Here is a 22,240-nt window from a genome sequence, read left to right as displayed (position 1 = left end):
TTGTCCTCTATAACTACAATGTAAAATTTAAAACACCTTAAATATTTTATTTCTTCTATAAATAGCTAATCTTTCACTCAGTAGGGGACCTGCCCGTCGCACGTTGATGATGTCATAAATGTTATGTGTAATCTATCCCTATGGAATTTATGGCATGCATGTGAAAATAAAAACAAACGTAATACTTCCTATGTTTAATATGAGCATCAAATCAATATTTCAAATGTGTTTTTTGCACATGCATGCCATAAATTCCATAGGGATAGATCACACATGACATTTATGACATCATCAACTTGCGACAGGTATTTCTCCTATTGAGTGAAAGATTAGCTATTTATAGAAGAAATACAATATTTAAGGTGTTCTTAATTTTACATTGTAGTTAGAGGACAATTATAATGTATTAAGGCATATTTGTCGTATTAGTCAGGGATCACTTTAAGCCTTAAAGGACAACTTTGTTTTTTTACAACAAGGGTTCATATTTTAGATTGTAATTAGAGAAAAGAAAAAGTGAGTGTTAAAATGTTTTCATTTGCTTCGTTCTATTGTTTTATCACGTTTACCATGCTAAAATGTGGGGCATGCGTACGCATGGGGGCATGTGTACAAGTGGCTAAATATGTCTTTTTAGACACAATAAGCCAGCAGTTTCTTTAATGCTATTTACAGTAACACTTCTAGGCCCCATAAGTCACATCCAACCATGAAAGGTTGCGTTGTATCTTGTGAATTAGCTTATTCTGTGTAAAATGACAAATTTAGCCACTTGTACGCATGCCCCAAACACTGAAATAAGAATCTCTAAAACAATAGAACGAAGCAAATGAAAACATTTTAACACTCACTTTTTCTTTTCTCTAATTACAATCTAAAATATGAACCCTTGTTGTAAAAAACCAAAGTTGTCCTTTAAGCCTAACCTATAATTATGACCAACCGTAAACTAACACTAAAGTACGATTTGTTGCTTCATAAATAATGGTTTGGACTGACATTATAAAAATAAAATAAAAGTTGAGGTGTAAATTGAGTGGGATTTGATCCCTGGTCGGCAGATTAGGAGGCAAATCACTTACAAACTGAGCTAAGCCGCCCTTATTGCATCTTGAAACCACGCAATTATAGGCACATTCAAGTGAAAAAAAGCAATAATAATCATATATAATCAATAATACATACGACTTAACGGGATTGTGGCGTTAAAATACACATTTCTCACTGAAAACGTTATCATGACACACTATAATGCCGACAATATGGTAAAATATTGCATGTTCCATTGACAATAAATAATAATAATAATTATCAAATCAAAACTAACGCCCAGATTTCGAAAATAAAGTGTTCACTGAAGGCTCACGGATGTCAGAATATCTAGTTAGACCCCTTCTGGGTATTTTCCTCCTGTATAGAAAGTCGATGGGACCCCAACTTGATTTGGCCGCTGTGGCGACCCCGAAGGTCGGCGGCCCGGGCGCCCTAGTTAAATAATTAGAGCATGCCTTGGGCTACATCTGTGCAAAATTTGGTGCTTTTAGACTGATTAGCACGAAATATCCCTAACGCCCCCGACTACAGTGTATTGCTGGATGGTTTATGATTGCTTCTCCTTACAGACTGTGAATTGGTGAAAGACGACCTGGCCAACCTGACTGCACGCTATGGTTACTTGGAGTCCAGATACCATCAGCTTCAGACCCTGTTTGATCAGCTCCAGTCCAGTTATCAACAGTTGAACTCCACATGCCAGTGCCACCCAGTCACAGTGACCACCCCGGTCACAGTGACCACCCCGGTCACAGTGACCACCCCAGTCACTGTAAACCCGAGGAGCCTGTGTGGTCAGTGAGACATCAGTGTTTTTATTCTCTGTTACATCATGTTAATCATTTATCATTAATCTGAGCAAATGGAGAGAAGAAAACACTGGCGTGACTGACTTTATTCTTTTTGTTTTTAGAGTCTGATGGTTTTACATGGAATGGTGCTGTGTGTTACTACGTCTCTACACCTGAGGATGGGACGAAAACCTGGAATGAAAGCAGACAATTCTGTACAGCCTTACAAGCTGACCTGATCATCATCAAAAGCCAAGAGAAACTGGTGTGTGTGTGTGTGTGTGTGTGTGTGTGTGTGTGTGTGTGTGTGTGTGTGTGTGTGTGTGTGTGTGTGTGTGTGTGTGTGTGTGTGTGTGTGTGTGTGTGTGTGTGTGGGGGGACAGGTTTTTATTACTTTGTGGGGACCAAATGTCCCCACAAGTAATGAAGAATTGGAGAAATAGACATTGTGGGGACCAAATAGTAGGTCCCCACAACGGTTAGGGTTAGGTTTAGGGTTAGGGTTAGGGTTAGGGTTAGGGTTAGGGGTTAGGGGTTAGGTTTATGGATAGAGGTTAGGGTAAGGCCACAGGAAATGAATGGAAGTCTATGTAATGTCCCCACAACCTATGTAAACCAAGAGTGTGTGTGTGTGTGTGTGTGTGTGTGTGTGTGTGTGTGTGTGTGTGTGTGTGTGTGTGTGTGTGTGTGTGTGTGTGTGTGTGTGTGTGTGTGTGTGTGTGTGTTGATTTTGACACCAACTTTTGATTTAGTTGTCTTGTGGGTAAAATACCATCTGAAAGGTTTTAGTGGACTAAATCTACAGTTGCATGGGTTGACTAAAATGCATTTTGGCAGAGCTTGGTGTCGTAATGGCAGATTTTACCCTTGGTTGTGTGCTGAAAATGGCTGATCTACCTGTACAAGCTCACAACTTGTCATACTGCAACACGTAACACACATAAAATGACATAGTGGATCTCTTCTCCACTAGTCCCTCCCTGACATTTTTTTTTATTTTATTTTTTTACAAATGTCAATATATTTAGTCTTAGTTTTAGTCATCATAGCTTGGTGTTTTCGTCAGTGAAAAAGGCAGTCGAACATTTTTTCTAGTTTTAGTCGACACAATCGACACTCTTGTTATAATTTATCTGTATGGAGGAACCAATCCAACTAAATCTGTATGGTACAGTATGTTACAGTACATGTACAGTAATATGTATGGTACAGTATGTTACAGTACATGTACAGTAATGTGTACAGTATGTTACAGTACATGTACAGTAATGTGTGTGTTACAGTATGTTACAGTACATGTACAGTAATGTGTATGGTACAGTATGGTACCGTACATGTACAGTGGTTAGAGGTGGTCTCACTGCATTAACTACTCAACCTACTGATTGACAAGTAGCCCTGTCTGAAGCTCTTCAGTTCAGTATCTCTCCTACTAAAGGGCAGATTCCCTCTTGGTTGAGCGGCTAAGGTTTTGTTTACCCACACGGCAATTTCTTTTATTTTATTTTTTTACAAATGTCAATATATTTAGTCTTAGTTTTAGTCATCATAGCTTGGTGTTTTCGTCAGTGAAAAAGGCAGTCGAACATTTTTTCTAGTTTTAGTCGACACAATCGACACTCTTGTTATAATTTATCTGTATGGAGGAACCAATCCAACTAAATCTGTATGGTACAGTATGTTACAGTACATGTACAGTAATATGTATGGTACAGTATGTTACAGTACATGTACAGTAATGTGTACAGTATGTTACAGTACATGTACAGTAATGTGTGTGTTACAGTATGTTACAGTACATGTACAGTAATGTGTATGGTACAGTATGGTACCGTACATGTACAGTGGTTAGAGGTGGTCTCACTGCATTAACTACTCAACCTACTGATTGACAAGTAGCCCTGTCTGAAGCTCTTCAGTTCAGTATCTCTCCTACTAAAGGGCAGATTCCCTCTTGGTTGAGCGGCTAAGGTTTTGTTTACCCACACGGCAGACCTGGGTTCAAATCCTGTGTTCTAGTTGAGACCTCTGTCTGGAGAAGACATGAAACTTACTGATTGTAGCTTTAAGTAACCAGAAGCTTTTCTTCCAGGACCTTGTTGACAGTGTTGTTCCCAGCAGCACCTGGGTGTGGATTGGTTTGACTGACAAAGACACAGAAGGATCCTTTAAATGGGTTGATGGAACACCTCTGACCTCACCAACGTAAGACTTTACCTTCATTAATAATAATGGCCGCGTTTCCCAAATAGTAAGGGGATTTTATAAGATATTTTATATTTTTTATGAGGTTTCCCCCAGGAATTGAATTTCAACCTTTTAGTACATATTATTACATACCTTTAGAAACACATTGGTGAAGAAATTTCTTGGTAACAATTTACTTCGCAGATTTTCTTATGTTCCCCTTACTAAAAGCAATTTTGAGCGCTCGTAAGCTCAGGCATGGTCGTATAGAGACCCAAACAGCCTGCACAGGCACCTGTCAATCAAGAGCTACGAGGGCTTTCGGGAAACCGGTCGAGAGTGTACAATGGAACCAAATGGCTGTGACGACGGTTGAGAGCACACCTTACGAATAGCTCCAGGAAACCCATCTTGAGGTCTCCTGCAGGAGGATTTTAGAAGCAAACCCCTTTCCCGCAAGCTTCCCACGGGTGCTGCAGACCTGTCTTACGATGGCTTTTTTAAGGGTGCGCCTGGGGCGCCCGTAAGCACCCTTCGTAGAAAACTGAGCACTATATAACTAAGTATAAATATGAAAGTATATTTAAAAAAGCTATCTAAGTCTAGAGAATGGCAGAGTAGGCTACACCTCCTATACAAAATAAACAAGTGAACTATATATTTATATAAGAAAGAAATAAAAATACAAAGGTGAACTATATGTTTTATGTTATGCGTTTTGCTTGCTTTGATAAATATGCTACTGAGAAATAGCACACCACAACACAACACACACTTACATAAAAAAGAACAAGCTTATAGGCTGCCTCATTTGTTAAGTGGGCCTGTGGACCAGTGGGGTTCCCGTCCCCAGCTAAAAGACATGCAGAGATGCGTGGAAGCGGTGATAGAACTCGGAACATCCACTCGCCAGTCCAACACACAACCCCCCGTGCCAACACGACTCAACACATGGAGAACCAGTCCGCTCAGAGAGTGGGCTGTATGTAGCCAGGCAATCATCATCCTACACTCTGTGAGTTAGCCTACATTTTGGAACCATTTGGTTCCTAACTTCCAAACTTCCAAAATCCAAACTATAACAGCCCTGTCTCTTTAGCCCCACGTGCCAACACAACACTGAGCTAAAGAGGCATGACTGTTTTATTTTGGAAGTTTGGAAGTTAGGAACCAAATGGTTCCAAAATGTAACTCACAAGTTGAGAGTGTAGGATGATAATCGCCTGGCTTCAGCACATTCTCTGAGCGGACTGATTTTCAAGCGCTGAGTCTGAAATCAGGCTATTATGATGAGCGTCCATTTGGTTCATATGTATAACTAATTGTAGCCCTATAGTTATTACAGCCAAGACGGGGCAGACAACAGCCTTAGTAGCTGAACACAGCCTTAATAGCATGACGGGTTGTTTGTTGGACTGACGATTGAGAGCCTCGGGTTCGAACCCCGCTTCAGCAAATAGATGGGCACAGTGAGTCGCCGAAACTCATTTTGAGGAGCAATACTCTAGTCTACAACAGTTGCCTGGTTCCAGCCCATAGACCCAGCCCACTCTCAGAGTGGACTGTTGCGCGGTTTTCCCGAACATGCGCGAAGCGTTCGGAATCTCCGTTTGCAGAGATGATTGTTGACATCAGGCTGTTTCTGAGGAAACCGGCATTTGCATTAAAGGGTAGGTCATTCACATGAGTCAACAAAAAATGTCATGGTTACGTATTGAATGTCATCAGTATGACATGTTTTGATGTTCCTATGGGCATAAATGGACACAGGCAAACATATGGTCAAACCGGGTCTTATGACAACAGGTATAATGGGGTTTGCATTAAAGGGTAGGGCATTCACAGAGATCTCCATATACTGTATGGGCATAATATGGACGCCCGTATGTGGAGCTGATGTCTGACATCAGCTCCACATCTGAGTTTTCCGGAACCGGCACTGTGTCTGCAGAGATCTCCATATATGGGCATAAGTGGACACAGGCAAACAGACAGATAACTCCATATATGGGCAAAAATGGACACAGGCAAACAGATGGTCAAAACGGGTCCTACAGAGATCTCCATATATGGGCATAAAATGGACGTTGACAGATATCTCCATATATGGGCATAAATGGACACAGGCAAACAGATGGTCAAAACGGATGCTATGACAACAGGTATAATGGGGTTTGCATTAAAGGGCGAGACATTCATTCCCTATTTACATCGTTCCCGAGTTGGCCAGGTCCCGAGTTGGCTTCTGGCGGCCGAGCTTCTAGTAATAATAACACACACACACACACACACACACACACACACACACACACACACACACACACACACACACACACACACACGCGGCGTTGTGCCGCAGCGGCCTGAGCCTGGATGGAGGAGAAGGAGAAGGAATCCCGTCTGAGACAACTCCGAAGCACGGACAAGAAAGTCATGGGTGAGCCGAAAGGACCCGAGATGAGTGGTGTGAAAAACAAAGACATTGCACAGCTGTTTGATGAGCTAAAGAAAATCAACAGTAAAATGGACAATATGAAGGACGACATGGTAAAAATGCAGAATGCGTTTGAGAAACAGATTGAGAAAAAGATTGACCGCATTGAATCATCTCTGCAAAAATCCATTAAAGAGAATCACACTACAATACGGGCGGATTTAGAGAAACACCGCCGTGAAATTAAAGACACGCTTGATATTGAAGTTGGGGGGTTGCAAGCTCGTATGGAAGCTTTGGAAGGGAAGCTCAACTCAGACGGTGCTCTGCCCAAAGTAAGTTTTGATCCTGACGTTTCTTTAATTGTGGCCGGACTGCCCATGAGAAGAGGAAAATATACGTGAAAAAGTCAAAACATTTCTGGAGAGCGGTCTCGATGTCAAGGTCGAAATTGCGGATGCAATTCGATTAAAAGGGAGAGGAGAGCAGCCTGGATTGGTGAAAATTGAATGCAGATCTAGAGAAGAGAAGATTGCCATTCTTCGCCAAAAAAATAAATTAAAAGATCATCCTGAGTATGGAAAAGTATATGTGCGGTCTGCTAAATCCCACACTGATCGGCTAATTGAACTGAACTTTAAAACATTGCTTAGAGAAATCCCCGGTGGAAAAGACTTCTTTATCACAGGAAATGGAAGGCTCATACGGCGAGGAAAGGAGAGAGACGAGACGGGGACGACAGGTGGTGATCGGGGCAGCCACCGGGGGAGCCAGCACTGGAGAAGGAGAGAGGACCGAAGATACAGAAGGCACTCGGTTGGCTCTGCAGCGGGGCTTCATGGGGCCGAGGCTGCCCGTGAGAAACGCAATGGGAGCGACGACGGAGTTGTCGTGAGAGGCTACGAGGAGGAATGGCCTGCTTTAAGTCAAAATAAGGAGAAGGAACATGAATCTACAACGTGAGGTTTCCCAAACTCACACAGCCCACGTGAGCACATTTCATTCTTACATTGGAACATAAATGGATGGACGCTAGCAAACTGTGACCTTAGGTCATCCATTCTACAGTCGTTGAATGCAGACATTGTCTCTTTAAACGAGACTCATCTTCAAGGGGAAAATATTATTGAAGTGGATGGGTATGTATGGTTTGGATTAAATAGGGAAATGCACACTAAAGCATGCCGAGCATCAGGGGGAGTGGGGATGTTAGTTAGATCCATCTTATTTATTGATTACAGGATTGAAATTATTGAAAAATATGACGGGATTATAGGTTTATTGTTTCAACATAAAGTATCAGAGTATAGTTTTGTTATATTTTCCTGTTATCTCCCACCTGAAAACTCCCCCTGGGGAAGAGACGCTTCAGCTTTTTTTTGTCGGTTATTAAGTTTGATATATCAATTTTCTGAAGTGGATGCAATTTATATTGGTGGGGACGTGAATGCCAGAATTGGAAACTTGGAAGATTTTATCCCTTCTATTGACTCCATCCCTCGGAGAGTTGCAATTGATGATTATGTTAATAAACATGGGGAAACATTCCTAGAATTCCTAAGAGATTCTAGAATGTGTGTTCTTAATGGTAGGATCAATCCACTATATGATAATTATACATCAGTGTCACCAAAGGGTAAAGCTGTTGTTGATTATATTGTAACCTTTCGATTGCTTAGAAAATTGTTTGGAATTTAAGGTACTGCTTTCCTCACAAATGGTAGAGGATACAAGTTTAATTAACCTGATTGGAGATAATTGTCGTCTACCAGATCACTCAATGTTGTGGCTTAAGTTTAGGGTAGGTCAAGAAATGTCCCATCAGCAGGAGGTGCCTGTTACAGCCAGACATACTAAAAAGCGAGTGTGTCGGGATGTACCAGCCACTTTCCTAAATTCTGATATGGGACGTACTGCTATGTTAAAACTTATTGAAAAATTACAGAATCTAAGTAGAAATCAAGAGGAGTTAGATAAATGGTATAATGAGTTCTGTATTTTAGTACATTCTGAATTGAATACCAATGTGGACAAATCCAAATCGAGAAAATCTAAACAGAATAATCCCTACTGGAATAGTGATTTGGGTCATTTATGGTCAGATATGCGCAGCGCTGAACATCTTTTTTTGAAATGTAAAAATCCTGATTTAAGAAAGCAGCTTAAGGGTAACTATAAGCAAAAACAATATATTTTTGACAAAAAACTTAGATTCTATAAGCGCAGATATCAAAGAGGGCAGATTATACAACTGGAACAATTAAACACACAGAACCCACAACAGTTCTGGAATGAGATAAAGAATTTGGGGCCTAAACGCCCAAAAAAGATTCCTATGCAAGTGTGGTGTGAAGGTGAAGTATCATCTGATCTGGTTAAAGTATTAAGGGAATGGGAGGGAGCCTTTTCTGGTTTATTTTCAAAACAAGAAAGTACCGAAAATGTTTCTTCTGACCATTTACCTTGTCAGACAGAGACATGCTCACATTTTAGTAGTGATGATAGTTTAAATAGAAATCTGAGTAGAGAAGAAGTGCTAAAGGCAATTGAGTCTGCAAAGGACAAAAAGGCTTTTGGTGTTGATGAATTACCAAATGAAGTGTTGAAATCTCAGAAACTATTTGATTCATTATTCTATTTGTTGAATGTGTGTTTTGAACAGGGTATTATACCATCTACATGGTTTAAATCAATTATAACCCCAATTCCAAAATCCCCAAAGGATAATCCTAAGATTCCATTGAATTATAGAGGTATAAGTTTATTAAGTACGGTTTATAAATTGTATTCTTTTGTGTTAAATAATAGATTAGTTACATTTTTAGAACAAAATCATCTACTGGAAGAAGAACAAAATGGTTTCAGGAAGGGGCGGGCTTGTTTGGATCATATTTATACAGTAACTACAGTGATCAGAAATAGATTGAAGTTGAAAAAACACACCTTTGGTTGTTTTATAGATTTTCAGAAGGCGTTCGATTTAGTTGACCACAACCTCCTTAAGTTCAAGCTTCATCAAAGTGGAGTAAATGGAAAGTTCTTCCAAGCAATCTCTTCTCTGTATAGGCAACCTGTGGCCTGTGTAAAGGTTAATGATTACTTTACAGAGTGGTTTCCAACGCCCTCTGGTGTTAAACAAGGGGACATTTTGTCACCAACCTTATTTGCTGTTTTTATTAATGATTTGGCCAGAGAGGTAAAACGGCTTGAGAAAGGGGTGCCATGTGGTCAGCAGGTATCTGTAGATATCCTGCTTTATGCAGATGATTTTGTCTTACTTTCAGAAAACGAAGAAGACCTACAGAGAATGCTGACTTGTGTTAATGAATGGTGCAAGAAGTGGAAAATGCGCATTAATCAAAAGAAAACACAAGTCATGCATTTTAGAAAGCCAGGTACAAAAAGAAGTAATTTCAAATTTTATGTTGGTGAAAAACAACTAGAGTTTACAGATAAGTATAAGTATCTAGGTTTGTTTCTAGATGAACACATGTCCTTTTTATATGGTGTATCTGCTCTTGCAGACTCTGCAGGCAGGGCACTGGGAGGCCTCATAGGTAAAACAAAACATTTGAAGGACATGGGTTATTTTACATACTCAAAACTGTATCACACATGTGTATGTCCTATTCTAGATTACATGTCGGGGGTTTGGGGATATAAAGTGTTTCAGTTAAATGAACGTATTCAGAATCGGGCAATTAGATTCTTTTTGGGGTTACATAAATACGCACCAATTCCAGCATTCAATGGTGATATGGGATGGGACCCCTGTAAAATTAGATGGCAGGCCAACATGGTAAATCTCTGGAACAGGTTGATGGGTCTGCCACCCAATAGGATGGCTAGCCAAATATTTTACTGGGATCTATCTGTGAATGGGGAATGGGTTTCAGAAGTCTCGGATCTCTTGGTAGAATGTGGTCTCGAGGAACATTATTTCCAGAGAACATCAGTTAATGTGGTGGAATTTGTTACTAGAATCTGTGCGAAATGCATTCAGTCCTGGGCAGAAGAAATTTGGCAGAAGCCCAAATTAAGAACATATTGTCTACTTAAACAAGATTATAAATGTGAAAAATATATCTTGTATAATTTACCCAAGAGTCAAAGGTCACTCTGTGCGCAATTAAGATGTGGCATTCTGCCCCTACACATTGAAACAGGAAGGTACAGGGGCCTAGCAGAGGAAGAAAGAATATGTGAATACTGTGATCTGGGTGAAGTAGAGAACGAAATACATTTTATTTTATTTTGTCCTTTGTATCATGATTTGAGAGTATGTTTATTTAAAAAAGTTCATAACCCTGACATTAATTTAATAGAGTACGAGAATGGTTCCTTAATTACATTTCTTTTTGATCATGTATTTGCTTTTGCAGATTTTCTATTTAAAGCGTGGGGCAGGAGGAGAAGAGTGACTTATAGTTGAATTCAAATGTTGACTTTTGTGTTACGTGCAGGCCATATGGAGATGTAGTGTATCGCAGGGGTGGGTGCACCCCTCTCATCTCTGCAGGCGTTCGAGTGTTTGCAGGGATGGGAGGGGTGTACTCACTCCTGTAAGGCACTTCAGTAAGGTACTCACTTCTGTGAGATACTGTATTTGTATTAAGCTGTTGGTGGAATGCACACTGGAATGTTGTTTTGTTGGTTATACGTACAGTATGTATTTGATGTGTCTGATAATCCCATGTGGGATGGGTCAATTATTGTCCAGACACGAAAATAAAATATTCATTCATTCATTCATTCATTCATTCACTCACACACACACACACACACACACACACACACACACACACACACACACACACACACACACACACACACACACACACACACACACACACACACACACACACACACACATTGCAGACAGACAGACAGACAGACAGACAGACAGACAGACAGACAGACAGACAGAGACAGACAGACAATAAGTTACACAAACAGTTAATGTACAACAGACAATTAGAAGACAGACATATAGACAGATGGTTAATGCAAACAGACAGTGTCTGTACTATCAAGCTAAACGTTTAGAGATCAAATCAAACATTGTAAATGTATTGTAATGAATGACATGTTGTTTATTTCTACAGGTTCTGGATGTCTGGTCAGCCTAATGGTGGAGAAGCCGAGGACTGTGTTGGGTATTGGTTAAATGACGGAGATTCTGGTAAATTAGCTGACCATACATGTTCTTCCTCTTCTCTCCGTTGGATGTGTGAAAGAGTTACAGTGTCAGTCACAGTGACCACCCCGGTCACAGTGACCACCCCGGTCACTGTAAACCCGAGGAGCCTGTGTGGTCAGTGAGACATCAGTGTTTTTATTCTCTGTTACATCATGTTAATCATTTATCATTAATCTGAACAAATGGAGAGAAGAAAACACTGGCGTGACTGACTTTATTCTTTTTGTTTTTAGAGTCTGATGGTTTTACATGGGATGGTGCTGTGTGTTACTACGTCTCTACACCTGAGAATGGGACGAAAACCTGGAATGAAAGCAGACAATTCTGTACAGCCTTAAACGCTGACCTGATCATCATCAACAGCCAAGAGAAACTGGTGTGTGTGTGTGTGTGTGTGTGTGTGTGTGTGTGTGTGTGTGTGTGTGTGTGTGTGTGTGTGTGTGTGTGTGTGTGTGTTGATTTTGACACCAACTTTTGATTTAGTTGTCTTGTGGGTAAAATTCCATCTGAAAGGTTTGTTTTAGTTGACTAAATCTACAGTTGCATGGGTTGACTAAAATGCATTTTGGCAGAGCTTGGTGTCGTAATGGCAGATTTTACCCTTGGTTGTGTGCTGAAAATGGCTGATCTACCTGTACAAGCTCACAACTTGTCACACTGCAACACGTAACACACATAAAATGACATGTCTTAGTTCTAGTGGATCTCTTCTCCACTAGTCCCTCCCTGACATTTTAGTCTATTTTTTTCTTTTTCTTTTCTTTTTTTATTACAAATGTCAATATATTTAGTCTTAGTTTTAGTCATCATAGCTTGGTGTTTTCGTCAGTGAAAAAGGCAGTCGAACATTTTTTCTAGTTTTAGTCGACACAATCGACACTCTTGTTATAATTTATCTGTATGGAGGAACCAATCCAACTAAATCTGTATGGTACAGTATGTTACAGTACATATACAGTAATGTGTATGGTACAGTATGTTACAGTACATGTACAGTAATGTGTATGGTACAGTATGGTACAGTACATGTACAGTGGTTAGAGGTGGTCTCACTGCATTAACTACTCAACCTACTGGTTGACAAGTAGCCCTGTCTGAAGCTCTTCAGTTCAGTATCTCTCCTACCAAAAGGCAGATTCCCTCTTGGTTGAGCGGCTAAGGTTTGGTTACCCACACGGCAGACCTGGGTTCAAATCCTGTGTTCTAGTTGAGACCTCTGTCTGGAGATGACATGAAACTTACTGATTGTAGCTTTAAGTAACCAGAAGCTTTTCTTCCAGGACCTTGTTGACAGTGTTGTTCCCAGCAGCACCTGGGTGTGGATTGGTTTGACTGACATAGACACAGAAGGATCCTTTACCTGGGTTGATGGAACACCTCTGACCTCACCAACGTAAGACTTTACCTTCATTAATAATAATGGCTGCATTTCCCAAATAGTAAGGGGATTTTATAAGATATTTGACCAATCTGCGAAGTAAATTCTTACCAAGACATTCTTCACCAATGTGTTTCTAAAGGTGTGTAATAATATGTACTAAAAGGTTGAAATTCAACTCCCGGGGGAAACCTCATAAAAAAACCTGATTTGTGTTTGTGTCCCATTAATTTACTATACAGGGAAAGAATACAAAAAATAAATCTGCTTTAAGTAGCATGTGAGGGGTCAAACTAGGGATTTTTCATGATGCTGAATCCATTGCAAGCATTTATTTTGCACGAAAAACATTCCTTGGGCTAAAATCGGACCCACAAAACGATGGTTTAGTGATGAATCATCACTTTTCACCGTTTTGTGGGGGCCATTTGTAGCCCATGGAATGTTTTTCGTGCAAAACAAATGTTTGCAATGGATTCAGCATCATGAAAAACCCCTAGTTTGACCCCTCACATGTTACTTAAAGCAGATTTATTTTTTGTATTTTTTTCCTGTATAGTAAAGTAAATGGGACACAAACACAAATCATCTTTTTTATGAGGTTTCCCCCAGGAATTTAATTTCAACCTTTTAGTACATATTATTACATACCTTTAGAAACACATTGGTGAAGACATTTCTTGGTAACAATTTACTTCGCAGATTTTCTTATGTTCCCCTTACTAAAAGCAATTTTGAGCGCTCGTAAGCTCAGGCATGGTCGTATAGAGACCCAAACAGCCTGCACAGGCACCTGTCAATCAAGAGCTACGAGGGCTTTCGGGAAACCGGTCGAGAGTGTACAATGGAACCAAATGGCTGTGACGACGGTTGAGAGCACACCTTACGAATGGCTCCAGGAAACCCATCTTGAGGTCTCCTGCAGGAGGATTTTAGAAGCAAACCCCTTTCCCAGCAAACCCATGTTTTATGTTATGCGTTTTGCTTGCTTTGATAAATATGCTACTGAGAAATAGCACACCACAACACAACACACACTTACATAAAAAAGAACAAGCTTATAGGCTGCCTCATTTGTTAAGTGGGCCTGTGGACCAGTGGGGTTCCCGTCCCCAGCTAAAAGACATGCAGAGATGCGTGGAAGCGGTGATAGAACTCGGAACATCCACTCGCCAGTCCAACACACAACCCCCCGTGCCAACACGACTCAACACATGGAGAACCAGTTTTTCTGTGTGTAATAAGGCTGAGAGTGCTCTTGGCACAAGCATTTCATTGTATGTCTATACCTGTATGGATGTGCATTTGACTAATAAACCTGAACCTGAACCTGAACCTGAACCTGTATGTAGCCAGGCAATCATCATCCTACACTCTGTTAGCCTACATTTTGGAACCATTTGGTTCCTAACTTCCAAACTTCCAAAATCCAAACTATAACAGCCCTGTCTCTTTAGCCCCACGTGCCAACACAACACTGAGCTAAAGAGGCAGGACTGTTTTATTTTGGAAGTTTGGAAGTTAGGAACCAAATGGTTCCAAAATGTAACTCACAAGTTGAGAGTGTAGGATGATAATAAGAATGATAATTCTCTGAGCGGACTGATTTTCAAGCGCCGAGTCTGAAATCAGGCTATTATGATGAGCATCCATTTGGTTCATATGTATAACTAATTGTAGCCTATTACAGCCAAGACGGGGCAGACAACAGCCTTAGTAGCTGAACACAGCCTTATTAGCATGACGGATTGTGCGTCGCGATCACCGTGCGTCGCGATACTACCGCGGTGAAGTGAATAGCTCTTTACACTGGACTCTGATAGAGGCTTCAGCCTACCAACAGTGCTAAAAATGTGTTAATTCTCAGCGTTGTATGTTTTATTGATACAATCACACAAACCAACAGCTGAAATTCATTGGGAAGCGCAGCTGCTGATGTCCTATCAATCGAAGTCCAGAGCCATTCAAGGAGAGTTTCAGGGAGAGTTGCATCATCTCCATTCACATGGGGCCACACACACACACACACACACACACACACACACACACACACACACACACACACACACACACACACACACACACACACACACACACACACACACACACACACACACACACACACACACACACACACACACACAGAGAGAGACAGCTGGTGTTCAGACAAAAAGTTACACAAACAGTAAATGTACAACAGACAATTAGAAGACAGATATATAGACAGATGGTTAATGCAGACAGACTGAATGAATGACATGTTGTTTATTTCTACAGGTTCTGGATGTCTGGTCAGCCTAATGGTGGAGAAGCCGAGGACTGTGTTGGGTATTGGTTAAATGATGGAGATTCTGGTAAATTAGCTGATTCTGCATGTTCTTCCTCTATCCGTTGGATGTGTGAAAGAGTTGTTCTGTGAAATCCTCATGGTCACTGTATCACCTCTGTACTGAAACATGGATTGATATCACTGTTAAATCAACAAAGCATGGATTAATATCATTGTTAAATCAACACTGAAACATGGATTAATATCATTGTTAAATCAACACTGAAGCATGGATTAATATCATTGTTAAATCAACACTGAAACATGGATTAATATCATTGTTAAATCAACACTGAAACATGGATTAATATCACTGTTAAATCAACACTGAAACATGGATTAATATCATTGTTAAATCAACACTGAAACATGGATTAATATCATTGTTAAATCAACACTGAAACATGGATTAATATCACTGTTAAATCAACACTGAAACATGGATTAATATCATTGTTAAATCAACACTGAGGTCAAATAAAGGTTTTACCGTGTTCAATCAATCATTACTGTAAAATTATTATTACCATTATTTTTATGTACACCAGTGGTTCTCTAAATGGGGTTCGGGGACCCCCAGGGGTCCTTAGAGGGGATTCCAGGGGGTCCCCAGCTAAATTGGTTGATACAGCATCACAATCATTTTCACTTTATTTTGGATGTTGGCTATTAAAAAATAGCAGATGTACAAGCCCACAGTGTGTCACAAAGGCGCAAAGCCCCAACCCAACCCACCAGGGTTCAGTTAGGTTCTTGTAAAGGAGGCAACCATGAGCCATGTGAGACACCGCCGAGCGAGCGGTAGCGAGCGAGTCGCCGTGTCGAGCGTTGCGACGGTTGAGCTTGTACATCTGCCATGTTATACATTTCTTAAACATTTTCTTTTATTAATATACATTAATTTGTATTTATAGAAATATTATTTTTATATACATTAATTTGCATTAATAGAAATATTATTTTATATTCATTAATTTGGGGTTCTTATATAAACAGGTTTGAGAACCACTGTCAGAGGGCTCCAAATGGACCCTTACAGCTCTGTAACTCTGAGAGTGTAGAAATGGAACCAAATGGACCCTTACGGGTCTGTAACTCTGAGAGTGTAGAAATGGAACCAAATGGACAGGGCCGGTTCCTGGCATAAGCAACATAAGCGGTCGCTTAGGGCCACAACCATAAGGGGGCCACATCACAGGGAGAAGACTGCAACGCGTTTTGAGCTTGTAGATCAGCTATTTTTCACTATGCATTGTGGAGTGAGTGTGAAGTGGCCCTCTCGACATGTGGCCAAGACCCGCAGTTTGATATCGGAATACTGATATATTATTGATTTCAGCTGTTACCCACTTTAATTACTTCAGTCTATAGTAGTAGCATAATGACCAGTGCTTTTTTTGTCAATGTATTTGCAGCTGTAAATGTATTCGAATTTAAATAATAATGTTACTTTTCAGGATTCCAGTTAAAAAAATAGCTAAAAAGAATACAGGATTCCAATTTTACTGCCATTTTGAAACAGCTCCCATCAGGGTTCCCCGCCAGAAGCCTCCATTGACTTCAATGTAATTTATAGTGCACAGATCATGCACGCCCATGCACAGATGATGCACCATGTTTGTGCAGTTTGTTCACAGCTTTCAAACAAAAGAGTCCGATTGGAAATCCGTTCAGGCATTCTTGAGATAATAGCCATTATGTTTTACATGTTATGTAAACAAAAATGGCCGCCCTGTTTGAAAGATGGGGTTGTATGGGGGTTGAACATGCAAAATCGCGATTGAAATCATGCTTACTAGATTTGATGGGGTCCAAAAATAATTTTTCAAAAAAAAAAAATTCAATTTTTTTTTTTTTAAACTCGTCATACTAGTCATAGGCAGAGTGGACACAGCCATATAACTCGTCAAACTAGTCATAGGCAGTAAATGAGTTAAAAAATTGTGAAAATAATGGATCATCGCAATGCTTGTAGATCTATTTTTTTACAATATGCATTGTGGCCCTCTGGAGTGATTGTGAAATAGTGGCCCTCTCCATCATCTAAGTTGCCCACTCCTACCATTGTCACCTCTTTAGGCGCAGTGTTGGGCTCAACCACCTCCGCCCACTAGGTCGCGCCACAGCATCACCCAGACCTGATGCTAATGTTAATGTTAATTTTCACATGGCCTTTTTTAACACAAGATCCATGAATGGAAAAACGTTTTTATCATCACTCACAACTTGGACTTTCTATTTTTAACTGAAACCTGGGTTACTGATGGTGACTCAACAGCCTTCTCTGAACTCCTTCCCCCTGACATTTTTTAGTACTCCTCGAACCACAACCTCTGGAGGAGGACTAGCCGCCATTTTAAAAAATAATATTCACTGCAGCATGATTCAACCTGCAGCCACCTATGTTAGTTTTGAGCTGCAGTCCTTTGAGATAAGGATGTCCTCCCCTGTGCTTTGCGCACTCATTTACCGCCCCCCCAAAAGCAAGGACTTTATCAATGAATTTGCCGATTTCCTGTCAAGGACTATGATTAATTACGATCACTGCATAATTTCCGGGGACTTCAATATTCATATCGGTTGTGAATCGAAGCCACTTGTCAATGATTTTATGAACCTTATAGGCTCTTTTAGCCTCACTCAGTTTGTATCCAGCCCCACTCATGAAAAGGGCCACATTTTAGACCTTGTTTTAACTAAGGGCCTATCTGTCAATATCACTGATATATGTACTCCCCCATGTCCGTCTGATCATTTCCCAATTTTATTTTCCTCAATACTCCCCTGCTCTCTCCCCAAACCCACTGATCCTGCGCGTCACACACGCGCAATAAATCCATCCACTGCTTCACAATTCTCCCGCATTTTTATTAACTCGGCATCCACTGTCACGGAAAATCACACCCCCACTGCGGAGGCTCTCCTTTCTAATTTTAATTCAATTAGCACTCATATTTTAAACACTATCGCTCCATTCAGGAAAAAACGCACAAAAGCACTTTCTGAGCCATGGCTGAATGACACCACTCGAGCCCTTAGGCGCTCCTGCAGACGCGCAGAGCGACGCTGGAAAAAGGACAAACTCCATGTCAACTTAGATATTTTACGTAGCTGCCTGGATACCTACCAGCGGGCGGTTAAAGTTGCAAAATCTAATTTTATTTCTAACACTGTCTCCAAAAATAGCCACAAGCCCAAGTACTTTTTAACATTTTTAATTCTCTCATTAACCCCCGTGATGCCTCTCCTATCACCCCGTCACTCACTCTCTGCAACAACTTCCAAAAAAATTTTATTGATAAAATATCAGATCTCAGGTCACTGCACACTTTCATTGCCCTACCTCCTGCACAGTCATCATGCACTGCCACTTTTGCTAACTTCGAACCGATATCTCTCTCCTCACTTTCCGACATAATATCTCATCTCCGGCCCACAAATTGCCCTACAGATAGCATCCCCCCTCGTCTCCTAAAAGAAGTTTTCTGCTCTGTGGGCCCAACCCTTCTGTCCCTCTTAAACACAAGTCTCCTCTCTGGACATGTCCCAGCCCCATTCAAACATGCACCCGTTGTTAAAAAAGAAAAACTTAGATCCATCTACCCTCTCAAACTTCAGACCCATCTCCCAGCTGCCCTTCCTTTCCAAAGTCCTGGAAAAAATAGTATATGCCCAGCTACAATCATTTTTAATTAACCATGATCTCCACGAAAAGTTTCAATCAGGTTTCAAACCGGGCCATAGTACCGAAACAGCCCTTTTAAAAGTTTTTAATGATCTAATTTTATCAGTTGACTCAGGTAGCCCAGCCATTTTAGTTTTGCTCGACCTCTCGGCCGCCTTTGATACAGTTGACCATAGAATTCTGCTCTCACGGCTTGAAAATCAGGTTGGCATCTCTGGAGTCGCCCTAGCCTGGTTTAGGTCCTATCTAACGGATAGGACCTTCTCCGCCAAGCTAGGGGAATTTTCCTCACCAGCAGCTCCCCTCACTTGTGGGGTCCCAAAGGGCTCAATTTTGGCCCCTCTATTGTTTTTACTATACATGTTGCCTCTTGGATCCATCCTAGCCAAACATAATATTGCCTTTCATTGTTACGCTGACGACGTTCAAATGTCATGCTCATTTCAGCACAGCTGGAGAGCCTATTTCAATCAATTGCTTGGTCAGAAGTACTACCTGTAGTATAATATAAATATTTCACTCCACTTATATATTTTTTCTTATTTTTGGGAAACTCCTCTGAGTACCACCAAAGGGGTGCCCATACATGTACCACAGTTTGAGAACCACTGGCTTAGACGATATTAAAATCTGGATGGACGCAAATTTCCTACATCTTAACAATAACAAAACCGAAATCATCCTCTTTGGAAACCATCCCACCTCTTCTGTCAATAGCCTAGGTCCCCTCTCTTCCAATATTCATAACAGTGCAAAAAACCTTGGCGTTATCTTTGACAGCAATTTCAAATTCGATAAACAGATCAGTTCCACCGTCAAAACCAGCTTTTTCCATTTACGGGTACTTGCCAAAATAAAACCCTATCTACCCCTCAAACAATTTGAAACAGTAATCCATGCCTTTATTACATCTCGACTGGACTATTGCAATGCACTTTATTATGGTATTGACCTGTCCTCTCTCAGGCGCCTACAATTAGTACAAAATGCTGCTGCCCGCCTTCTCACTAGTACCAAAAAATTCAATCATATCACACCAGTTCTGGCCTCACTCCACTGGCTCCCCGTCAAATATAGAATAGATTTTAAAATCCTCCTGTTTGCTTTTAAGTCAATAAATGGTCTGGCCCCCTCCTACATGGCTGATCTTGTAGAGCGCTATAACCCACCCAGAGCTCTGAGGTCCGCAGGCCAGTCACTGCTGACTCCGCCAACAGATCAAACCCGAAAAACCAGAGGTGACCGCGCCTTTGCGGTGGCGGCCCCAGAGCTCTGGAACAATCTCCCCCCCACATCAGATCTGCTCAATCTATTGAAATTTTAAGTCACTACTCAAAACGCACCTTTTTTCTCTGGCTTTTAATAACTCCTAAAATTAGTCTTATCTTTCTTTGCTGCCTTTTGAAGTTTTCTGCTTGTTTTTAAAATGTCTCTTGATGTAAATGTTTTTTTTTTTCCTGCATATTGTATTTTGTATATTTTTAAACGTCTTTGCACCTGTACAGCACTTTGGTCTGCTTAAGGTTGTGTAAAATGTGCTTTATAAATAAAGTTTGATTGATACCCTATCCAAATACTACTTATTATTTTAATGTGCAATAAAATTAAGATCTCACACAAGACAACATAATTGAAAATATGCCACATACTGTAGAGTTGAATAGGCCTACAAGTTGCAATTTGAGACCAAAAGAACACAGGATGAAGGTGTGTGATGTTTTGTATGAATCTGATTCAAATCAATTGTTGTTTTTTCTTGATATAACATGATTACACTCATGTTTTTGGACAAATTAAACAGTGTCTGGAAATAGATATGTATTATAATAGTTATATCTTGGTTTTGAAATGTTTTTCATTAGAGCATAGGCCTACATGTTTCTGTTTTAATAGCTTTTAACTAACCAGAGAGAATGATCTAATAATGTTTTACCTCCATTGTAAACTTTATTGTGTGTTATAGGTAGAACTGTCTGATCTGTGCCTAAATGCAGATTTCTATGCATTTCTGGGGTTTTGACCGCCCCTCAAAACCCCCATTTTTTTTCGGCCGCCCACCGGGCGGCCAGGATGTATCCCGTATTTGAATCTCTGGGAGTTGGCAACCCTATGTGTGTAGTTAGTAGATACATGCTTGAGTGCTAACAACAGACACCACATGTTCTACTAGATAGAAGACGTTATTATTTATAACTTTGGTTTTGGCGATTCAAAGACAGTTAAGTGCGCACGTCCATCACTGAAAAGCTTCCCCTGATTGGTCCATGTGTAGATGGTGACGTAGATGCATACTGCGGCATTTTCAAAACAACAATGGCTGCCCTCGATGCAACAAGTGTAACAGTTAACGCAGAAACAATAAAACAAGCAATAAGTAAAGTTATTTCAGAGTTAGAATCAATTACAACAATTAAAAAGGAACAGGAGTATGCACTAGCAGAGTTCAAAGGCCGAAAAGACGCGTACCCCGGCTGGAATAATGGTTGGAAGTCTGATGATGTGAAGTTACTTTATTTGTCAACGTATCAACGTGAAACTAAAAACAAACACATAATCAATATCATAAAGCAATAATAAGACAACACTTGTCCACATTAATCAATAAAAGGCCATGTATTAAAACAAGTAACAAAACAAGTACAAGAAAAGGAAAATGCAAGCCCAACAATAAAAACCCACATTATAAACCGAATAATGTTCACCTTGTTCCCTTCTCCAGCGAGGCGCTATCTATCTGAGACTGGGCTCCCTTCTAGTGGCGTGTCCGTCCTGATCCATGTGTGTGTGCCACTACATAATACATTTAATTTCTCGTAATGTTCTCATTTCAAGTTAATTCATTTTGATTATTTTTTACGGTTCACACTTGCCTCCATTGGGTAGGTGGTCCATTCATTTAGTTTTCCAGTTAAATCTTTAAAAAGGTTCCATGTTGCCCCGACCGGCAACCAGCAACAAACTTTTCTCCTCCACAGCTGACCCTGGCTGCCTATCAGCCGTGCCTTTAGCTACAATCAGGCCCAATGCCTGGTGAACTTCCTGTGTTCCAGAGGCCGGTGTTCCAGAGTCCCTTCACAATAAAGGTTTTCCTCCTGGGTCTGTTACACCTACTGTGTTCTATCTGCCATTCAATGTTATATGAGTTTAAAAAAAAAAGGATTGCAACGTAAACAATAAACCACT

At 40.5% G+C, this 22,240-nt stretch overlaps 1 protein-coding gene across 3 annotated transcripts in view; it reads left to right on the top strand.

The window, feature by feature from the left end:
• The window catches only part of LOC308283357 (C-type mannose receptor 2-like), a 28,606-nt gene extending 12,769 nt beyond the window's left edge, over window positions 1–15,837 (top strand). For all 3 annotated transcript variants that reach the window (XM_080723778.1, XM_080723779.1, XM_080723780.1), the window contains exons 4-10: window positions 1,623–1,847; window positions 1,967–2,109; window positions 3,937–4,049; window positions 11,571–11,779; window positions 11,899–12,041; window positions 12,946–13,058; window positions 15,321–15,837. In XM_080723778.1, coding sequence (XP_080579904.1) covers window positions 1,623–1,847; window positions 1,967–2,109; window positions 3,937–4,049; window positions 11,571–11,779; window positions 11,899–12,041; window positions 12,946–13,058; window positions 15,321–15,462 — 1,088 coding nt within the window. In that variant the 3' untranslated portion in view covers window positions 15,463–15,837. The remainder of the gene's footprint in view (window positions 1–1,622; window positions 1,848–1,966; window positions 2,110–3,936; window positions 4,050–11,570; window positions 11,780–11,898; window positions 12,042–12,945; window positions 13,059–15,320) is intronic.
• Window positions 15,838–22,240: the final 6,403 nt, after the last annotated feature.

The sequence above is a fragment of the Nannobrachium achirus genome, assembly GCF_963921795.1.
Source record: "Nannobrachium achirus genome assembly, chromosome: 4".
Taxonomy (NCBI): domain Eukaryota; kingdom Metazoa; phylum Chordata; class Actinopteri; order Myctophiformes; family Myctophidae; genus Nannobrachium; species Nannobrachium achirus.
Note: the sequence above shows the minus strand (reverse complement) of the source record. Positions and strands in the feature narration are given on the sequence as shown.